Below are 10,070 nucleotides of genomic sequence, written 5' to 3' on the forward strand. Positions count from 1 at the left end.
TGATTCAAGACGAAAGGAAATTTTGAAATGTCAGAATTTTCCATGGAACAAAAATTCTGAATTTTGACCAGTTCCAGGGATAATAGGAAATAACAACGAAATGGTTTGGGGTGTGTGTGGATTTTTGAGTAGCTATTAAAAAAATCTCAATATTTGCAGCTTGGTAAAGCAATGATTAGTGAAGTACACAATGAATCAACAAACATTTAAAGCATTTAAACACCAGTAACACAGTGGAATTATTTAGGTTGGTACTAAGGGATATAATGAGGATGAGAAAGATGATATTAAGAAAGGGCAAATGTAAGCAGAATATCAGGATAAACTTCCTGGCAATTAGATCTATTAGCTTGGGAAATAATTTCTTTAGGAAATTGGTGGAAGCCTCGTTATTTGGGACATTTTTCATAGGTTCTAAGGTCAGAAGGGACCATTGTGATCATCTAGTCTGACCCCCTGTATAACACAGGCCATAGAACTTCCCCAAAATAATCCCTAGAGCAGATCTTTTAGAAAACCATCCAAACTTGATTTAAAAATTCTGAGTGATGGAGAATCCTTGGTAAATTGTTCCAAATTAAATGAGACAGGACAAAACCATTCCCTATGTACTATAGGAAACAAACCTTCAATGCTGTGCAAATGGCCTAGAACACCTAATAGGTCTTTTCAACCTGTACTATTTATGATTTATCCTAATATTTTTGCTGATTATAGAACATAATTAGACATTTGGATATATCTGGCATATGATATTTTAATATCTTCATTCTTCCAGCAAAGCTTTCTTAATTAAATTTGAAAACAACCTTCTGTTAAGATTTTCTACTGAAAATTACAAGAAATATTTATGTGAAATCTTGTGGATATTTTTCAACACAGAAAGCCCCTCATTTCCTGGGTAGGAATGGACACACGATCCTGTGGCCTCCAGCTGACCCAAATGTCACCTCCGTTCCCCATTACAGTTTTTACATTCTAATAGACCCAGGGCCCAGACTGTAACTGAAGATGTGTGACGCATCTTGCTTGGTATCACAAGAAACATGCTTCAGAGTGTGAATGCTGGCAACAGAGGTCAATTCCAAGGTTCAGTAATGCACACCACACATCTAGGATAGGAAACCAGCTCAGTAGCAGCTTGCTGTTCCCCCACTCAGAAAATAACACTAAAGCCACAGAAAAATCGACTTTCCTTGCAGTTGTACTCACCATTGATAGCTGTTAATTCTTCACCATAGCCTGACTGTCTTCCAGGTGAAAGAGCCATGCAAGAGTAGGTGCTAGAGTGCCTCAGACTCTGTTGAGCACATCCAACGTAGGGACAATTCAAAGAGGGTGTCCACCATTCTTTGAATATGCTGGCAGCTGTAGCAGAAGCCTAAGGGGCCTTGTTCAGAAGTGTCCTTAAATAATGACAGGTTTCAGAGTAACAGCCGTGTTAGTCTGTATTCGCAAAAAGAAAAGGAGGACTTGTGGCACCTTAGAGACTAACCAATTTATTAGAGCATAAGCTTTCGTGAGCTACAGCTCACTTCCTCAGATGCATATCGTGGAAACTGAGTGCACCCAGTCAATGAGTACATGTGCATGCGGTGTCCCATCTAAAATTTTGACTTAGGGTATATCTGCGGTGCAAATAAAGGAATCCATCCACGTTAACTGACTGTATTCAAATAGCACTGAAGACACGGTGACTCAGTTTTTAACTCAGGTTAGCAGCTCGAGTTAAACCCCAGATTTCCCTATCAGCTTTGACTCAAGCTGCTAACCTAGGTTGCTGTGTCTTCACTGCTATTTTAACCCAAGTTAGCTAACCCGAGTTAACAACAAAGCTTTTTTTTTTTTTTTGCAGCATAGATGTATCCTTGGGGTGTGTCTGTTACCCGGGGTTCCTTAAACCCAAAGTTCTCAGTAACATTACTCTCTGTGAGGCAGTACCAGGAAATAAACCAAGGGAGATGCACCTCTCTCTGTTATGTGGCTGGCACAAATCACACAAAATCAAGTGATTTCACTTAAAGCCTTCACTTTATGAGTCTCCAGCACTCTCGCCAGAATGCCTTTACTCAGAGTCTCTGCTTTATTTAGTCTCAAGCACACAGAAACACAATAGGTTATAGAGCACCCCAAACAATAGTTACCCGTAGTCTGGAGAGGTCTCAAGTGGTCAAATTACAAGATTCAAGTGGCCAGCTATACGCCTGTCACTGGGGATTCCAAGAGATGTCCAGAAGGTCAAATCCAAATTCCTCGGACATGTCTACCCCTTTTATGTTAGTAACTACTACAATTACATCAACGTGTTAATCAAAGAAAAACCTTTAAGAAAGCGCTTTTTAAGTCGTTAGTTATATAGATTTGTCTTTGCAGAATCTGCAGTCTTATGGTCTCCGACACACACACACACACCAAAAATCAAATATAGATAGACTTCCTGTTTTTCACAGACACTTACCCCAGCATCTCAGAGATGACACAGAGTCAGGCTCACTCCATGTGGTCGCTGCCTCCTCCCTCCCAGCTTTGCCTTAGTTATGCTAAGTTCCTGCAAAGGCCTACTAAATGGCTAACTGCAGTAAGCAGAATAATTGATAGTCCGTCCCAGAGACTTGTTTTGGGGGCCCGCGCTAGCGTGTTAACAATAGTAGTGTGGACATTGCCACTCTGGCAGAGGCTCAGGCTAGCCACCCAACCTCAGAGCATTGTACTCCCTGGGTCCGAGTTTGGGTGGCAAGCCTAAGACTGAACTGATGCTGCAACATCCACACCGCTGTTTTTCACATACCAGCATGAGCCCAGCTGGTTCATGTCTGTCCACCTAGGCGGGGAGGCTTGCTCCAGCTGCAGTGTAGACATACCCTTAGAGACAATGCAGACGTATCTCTGAATTACAATAGGAAATGGCACTTCAGGGATCAAGTTCTACTACTGCCCTACTGGAGGCTTGCCTGCTAATATATGGTCTCTAACACCTCTAAATTAACCCACGCTGGTTTATAGTTTAGAGACTGGGTGGTTCATTATTTTTCTCCTCTAAAGTAAAGCTCATATAAAGTAATGGAAGCAACAAATAAGAAGGGAAAATGCCATATAGATGATCTTTCTTTCACAAACTCCAATATTGTACCTCTCAGAATATTAATGTATTTTGCCCTTATATACACTTTAAATTTATGGACACAAGATCAAGGACTGGTTTAAAGCTAGCTAATATATGTTACTGCAGCATCATTTGAAAGATATGTTTATTCATTTATTTTACATGGATTTTTTTCATTTTACCACATTAGACCAGTAACCTTAAGACTGAGTTGTCTGCATGATATTTACACACAGGAATAAATTAGCATCTCTCTCCAGCTCTGTGCAACCCCAGTTGATTAATTCACTTTCTATGTAAGCTCAATGGGATATGAACCTAATATATATATTAGTTTACACAGACATGGAATGCTAACTGGAAGGTTAGCTCTTAAAGGATGCTTTGGCTTATGATCAGTTAATATTTGAAATTGAAACGCAGATTAGGTTCAAAATGGTTCAGCCTGCTATACATTTTACAAATTATCTTTAAGAGCATAAGAATGGTCATACTGAATCAGACCAATGGTTCATCTAGCCCAGTATCCGGTCTTCCGACAGTGGCCAATGCCAGGTGCTTCAGAGGGAATGAACAGAACAATCATTGAGTGATCCATCCTCTGTCAACCACTCCCAGCTTTTGGCGATCAGAGCTTGGAGTTGCATCCCTGTTCATCTGGGCTAATAGTCATTGATGGACCTATCCTCCAGGAACTTATCTAATTCTTTTTTGAACCCCATTACAGTTTTGGCTTTCACAACATTCCCTGGCAATGAGTTCCACAGATTGACTGTATGTTGTGTGAAGAAGTATTTCCTTTTGTTTGTTTTAAACCTGCTGCCTATTAATTTTATTGGGTGACCCCTAGTTCTTGTGTTATGTGAAGGAGTAAATACAACTTCCTTATTTCCTTTCTCTACACCAATCACAGTTTTATAGACCCTTTATCATATATCTTCTTGATCGTCTCTTTTCCAAGCTGTAAAGTTCCAGTCTTTTTAATCTCTCCTCCTGTATAGTAAGTTGAACCAAAACTCCCGAAACTAACACTCCTATACTTTGTTGTACAAAATCCAGATCCAGCTCTGACTTTTATGGCCTGGGGCCTTGCCTAATTAGAATGATATTGGGAAGATCTACTGTGCCCATATGTATTTCTAGGAAAGTCTAGCCTGCTAATGATGAATAGCAAAATATGAAATCTGTTCTTAACAATGATTTATTATTAGATATTCCCTGCATGTGACTTATTGTCTCGGGTTGACGTAATATCACATGTTCAATTCTTTATCATGCAAAGAATGTTGCCTGACTAGAGCTTCACCTATAATTGACCATTGTTCTGTTTATGTAGGGGGCTAATAATTGTTCGATTTACTATGCAGAATTCTACAGTTTCGTCTCTATAAAAAAAAATTCAAGGAGACTTTGAGGCCTTATGATGTAAAGGATGTGATAGAGCAATATTCAGCAGGGCACCTTGATATGCTTTCCAGAATAAAATACCTTCAGGCAAGGTAAGATCGCTGCAAGAATGTGATAAATGTAGAGCGTGTGTGTGTGATGGGGAAGTGCAGTTGTTCTGTGTATGTGCTAGGCAGCTCACCCTAACTCGACATGCTGCTAATGACACAGGAACAAAGGTGGTTCCTTCCAGCATCAGTCAGAGAAGCTTTAAACTATCCAGCACACAACAATAGCCAGTTTATCAACTCACCCCTTGAAAATAGTTTGGGAGTGTCTCCTCTAAGAGGGAAAGATAAACAAGTAGTTATGATAACCACATATGAAAGGAACATTGTTTAGTAGTTAAAGCAAGCACCTGGGAGTCATAAGCCCTGGAAATGACTCTCAGCTTTGCAACTGATTCTCTGTGTGACCCTGGGCAAGTCACCTATCTCATCTGTACAGACAACATATAAAAGTAAAGTAGTAGTTGTATTATATGGCAATCATTCCTGGGCCTGATTCACTATTGACCTGCACCTTGTGTGATCATTTAGACAAAAGTGATTGCTGCCAAATGAGAACGTAGCGATTTAGATTCACTTTGCACGGGTGTAAAATAAAAGACCACAAAAGGTGCAAGGTAATGAAGAATCAGGCCTGGAGCTGTTACAGATCGTCAGGTAGAAACAAACAGTTGAGCCATCCAAGAAGGTTTATTGTAGTGTTGTTTGATTTCTCTTGAGTTAAGCAAATTCAGTTCAACTCTGTTGTTTGGTTGGACCTGGGGGAACTTATCTTTCACCTTTTAAAAACAAGCTACACTGTTCTTTTTCTTTCTACTTCGTAGTTTGTATTAATTTATTTTTCAATATAGTTTGTTCTATGTGTTCTGCATATTTAGTGTCTTCTGTTCCACTTCACTTTTATTAACGTTATATGACAGTGGCTATTCTCCTTAATTAAAGTAACTTCTAATACATAGATTTTAAGGCCAGAAGAAACCACTGTGATCATGTAGTCTGACCTCCTACATAACACAGGGCATGGACTTTCACCAAGTAATTCTTGCATCTAGCCTGTAGCTTGTGATTGAATTAGAGCAAGGGACTTAGTTGCCTAAATCCCATTTTCAAAGGTAACTTAGTCATTTAGGAGCCTAAATCTCATTAGATGTCAATATGGAAATTGGGTAGCTAGCTCCTTTCTGCTCCTTTGTAAATCTCAGCCTAGATTCTTACCCATACTTACCTGAACCTTTGGATTCTGCATAATTTGAATGGAAATTTCAGAAAAGCAAGTGGTTTTCTTAGCTTTCCAGGTCTTTCACTTCTGGTCATGTTGGAAGTACCAAGATGGCTTTTCATGCTATGTTTTAACACTTCTAGATTAGAAGTGCTTAAACATGGGGAAATAATTTTAAAAGAAGTTAGTGGAACATGTGAGAGGCTCCAAAATGTTCCATCCAGTTTGGTTCCAAATTCAAGCGAATGTTTTGCAGGTGGGATTCTTTGTGCAGCCTGAAGTGTCTATTTTTTTGTTTCAAACCACTAAAATAATTCATCATAATGAAAACTATGATGATAACTAAATATGAAAACTGCCAGAAATTTATTAGATTATTGAAATGGTTGTAGAGGATTGCAAATATTGAGCCAAATTCTGTTGGATTAAATCTAGAGTGTCTCCACTGAAATCACTGGGATCAGCAGCTGTTTTTGAGTATTTCTGTAAATCAAGCCACTAATTTAGGTACATAAATATGGATTTTGGTGCTATTTTTAAATGCCTAAGATTGAAAATTGTGGCCTAAGTGACTTACCTGTGGCCACACAATGAGTCGGTGGCTGAGCTGGGAATCCCAGTCTATTGCCCTAACACTAAACTCACTCCCTCATTGTACTGTTGAGATATAGATTGCTGGAGGGATACTGAGCAGTTTTCATTTCCTGCAGGTATTTAAAGAAGACCTTGTGCACGTTTATCATATCTTGCTCTTTTCTTCTTTCAGAGTAGATATGATTTTTACCCCTGGACCTCCATCTACTCCCAAGCATAAGAAATCCCAGAAGGGAGGAGCTTTTTCTTACCCTTCACAACAATCTCCCAGGTGAAGTTATTCTGCTTAACATTTTGTGCAGGCTATAATAGAAATAAAGTGGCCATTCATGTCCTAAAATTTTTGCAGTTACTTCAGTCACCTAACCAACATGCTACCATGTTAACAGATGTTGAATGTGAAATGCTCTCAGTTGGAATGAGCACATTATCATAAGATAGTGGATTTTTGGTTGACAAATTACATGCTGGACAAACATCCTTCTCTTAATTTAACTGCTCAGAAATAGGGATGGCAGAAAAAAGACGTGATGTTCTGTAATGGGTTGAAGGTGTTGTATAAGAACATTGGATGGTGAACCTGATTCACTACTAGGCTAATCCAGTTTTACTCCAGTGTAGCTCTGTTGATTTTGATTCCCACTAAACCAATGTACAACTGTAGTGACGTGGGAACTAGTCAGATCTGGGTTTTTATATATACTTGGCTTGTAAGCTTTTTGGGGAAGGGGCCATCTTTTTGTTCTGTGTTCGTATAGCGCCTGGCATAATGGGGTTCTGGTCTATGACTCGGGTTCCTAGGTGCTAAAATAATAATAATAATGAATAAGCCTTTACTTCTGTTATCTTACACAAATAACTTACTGTAACAAAATGGAACATGAAGTGCTAACAAGACTGTTGGTTCCTTTTAGAAATGAACAATATGTAGCCAAAGCATCCACAGCAGATACTGAAGACCAAAGTATGATGGGCAAATTTGTTAAAGTTGAAAGACAGGTATGTAGTTTCCGGACTAAAAGAAAGAGACGTTTATGTTAGTTTTCCATGAGCTGCTAGTTAACTGAATAGTGCATGTTTTTACAAAGCAGTTGGTGCATCTTCATTTTGGTTGGTGGGATGGCCCCATGCCATGAAGTTTCAATCCAGATTTCCTACCTCCTCAAAATTCATCATTGTTCAGATCTGGTGCTTAGATTTTGGGGCTATCCCTGAATATTTGTCTGTACTTCATACTCCTTTTGCTGATGCCGATAGGGTATTCAGAAGGATGGCCTCTACTTGAGAGGTGCCTTTTTGTGCCTGCAGTTGAATTGTCCAGGCAGGTCAAGGCACTTGTACTTCTAAATATATGACTGTGTGTGCAAAAAATGTGGACGTGCAGTGGCTTGGATTTTCATCAGCGGTTTATTTTGTGGATGTAAAAATGCAGGCACAAATTGTTCCCACAGGAAAAGGAAGTCAAGCTGAGCTTTAACCCTTGCTCAGAAGCAACAACTAGGAGTTCAGTATCCAGGGCAGTTCAGTCCTTGGCCTTTCTATTGTGGTTGACAATAAAAGCTACTGATCATGATGTGGGTCTTAGTGATATGGACACTTGCCCATTGGGAACAGAACTCAGACCATGGCAACAACTTTTGATCACTATTTATATCTTCTGGGCTTAAACTACGGACTGAGCCCTGAAAAAAAGAAAGAAGTTTGTTTTCTCAGAATTCATAGAGTCGGATATAAAAGTTCAGGTCAATGGATCAGGCAGCTAAAACACACTTGGCACTCACAGGCTCCAATGAGAAAAGTACAGCATTCTCCTGTAGCTGCCTTGGTGACAGTGGTAACATATCATTGCTGAGGAAAGTGTGCCAGTGGAAACAACTGGTGTTTGTTGCATTGAATGACCAGCCATGAACCATTTGAAATCTCACAACTGCTATTTTTCAGGTTCACGACATGGGGAAGAAACTGGATTTTCTAGTCGATATGCACTTGCAACATATGGAGCAGCTGCAAGTACAAGTCACTGAGTTGTGTCCTTTGAAAGAAGCTGCCTCTCCAGCAGAAGAAAAAAGAGAGGAAAACAGATACTCCGAATTGAAAAGCATAATCTACAAATACTCAGAGCCTTGCACTCATGAAACTCCTTATAACTTCCACCAGGTTCCAGTACACAAAGTCGGTCCATATGGTTTCTTAGCACAGGATCCAATGAATTATTCACGCCCTTTTTCATTAGGTGGGCAAAACTCTGGCAAGTTGCAGGCCATGCCTTCTTCGACTTCATATGCAGAAAGGCCGACAGTTTTGCCTATACTCACATTCATAGACTCCCGAGTTAGGTACCAGTCCCCAGGGGACTTGCAGAGCCCCAATTCCGACAGGATATCTCCAAGGCAGAAAAGGAGCTTGACAAGAGACAGCGACACCCCATTATCCCTTCTTTCCGTCAACCATGAGGAGCTTGAACGCTCCCCGAGTGGATTCAGTATCTCCCAAGACAAAGAAGACTTCCCTTTTGGCCCAAATGGGGGATCAACCTGGATGAGAGAGAAACGCTACCTAGCAGAGGGCGAAACAGACACAGATACTGACCCTTTTACACCAAGTGGCTCCATGCCTCTGTCTTCAACAGGGGATGGGATTTCGGATTCAGTATGGACCCCTTCAAACAAGCCAGTTTAAAAATGGTTGTGGGGGCTCCACTGGTTGACTTCTCCGTGTAATGTAAACATACTTTGTATAGCTCACTTACTGCACACCCAATGCTTACTAGTTCAAAACACCGATGGCTGCATAAGATGCATGTGATACTAGTGATAGTCATTCTGCACCATTTCATACAATTTACTAATGCAGTTTTTTTCATGCCACCAAAACTAAGCAGCAGAGTTTTGAGCATGGTTTGCATGACTTTACACTATATAAATGGTACAGCTAATTTCTTCTGTGACACATATCTCGCTGATGTTCGTCAATATAATGAGGGTTAGAGCAATGCCAGGTGAGATGTGACAGTTCATGCTACATTTTTTAAACAGAGCAACAAAGTAAGGATCGTTTCAGGAGCAATGTTCTGATGTGGAAACATATATAAATTATTTGTTCCATATCAATGCCCGTTTTCCAATGCAAGTGAATAATTCTCTCTCCAGACTAGCCAGAATCTTCCAAAAATTTCAACAGGGAAAAGGTCAGATCGAAGTGTGTTGCTGATTAAACATAATTTCTGTAGCTGAAAGGTTTCAGAGTAGTAGCCATGTTAATCTGTATCCACAAAGAGAACAGGAAGACTTGTGGCACCTTAGAGACTAACAAATTTATCTGAGCATAAGCGTTCGTGAGCTACAGCCAACTTCATCGGATGCATAGAATGGAACATATAGTAAGATATATAGATATCTATACATACAGATAAGTTAGAAGTTAACATACAAACTGTGAGAGGCTAATTAGTTAAGATGAGCTATTATCAGCAGGAGAAAAAAACTTTTGTAGTGATAATCAAGATGGTCCATTTAGACAATGTGAGGATACTTAACTTAAGGAAATAGATTCAATAAATGGACACAATTCTGACATCAGGAATCATAACATGCAAAAACCAGTAGGAGAACACTTCAACCTCTGTGGCCACTCAGTAAAAGATCAAAGGGTGGCAATTTTGCAACAGAAAAGCTTCAAAAACAGACTTCAACCAGAAACT

General features: G+C 39.8%; 1 protein-coding gene across 1 annotated transcript in view; it reads left to right on the forward strand.

Annotated features, from left to right (window-relative positions):
• Positions 1-9,670, forward strand: part of KCNQ3 (potassium voltage-gated channel subfamily Q member 3) — a 279,980-nt gene extending 270,310 nt beyond the window's left edge. The window contains exons 12-15 of the mRNA XM_073330106.1: positions 4,471-4,602; positions 6,543-6,641; positions 7,285-7,369; positions 8,312-9,670. Coding sequence (XP_073186207.1) covers positions 4,471-4,602; positions 6,543-6,641; positions 7,285-7,369; positions 8,312-9,049 — 1,054 coding nt within the window. The 3' untranslated portion in view covers positions 9,050-9,670. The remainder of the gene's footprint in view (positions 1-4,470; positions 4,603-6,542; positions 6,642-7,284; positions 7,370-8,311) is intronic.
• The last annotated feature ends 400 nt before the right edge of the window (positions 9,671-10,070 follow it).

Source organism: Lepidochelys kempii, chromosome 2, assembly GCF_965140285.1.
Source record: "Lepidochelys kempii isolate rLepKem1 chromosome 2, rLepKem1.hap1, whole genome shotgun sequence".
NCBI classification, from domain to species: domain Eukaryota; kingdom Metazoa; phylum Chordata; order Testudines; family Cheloniidae; genus Lepidochelys; species Lepidochelys kempii.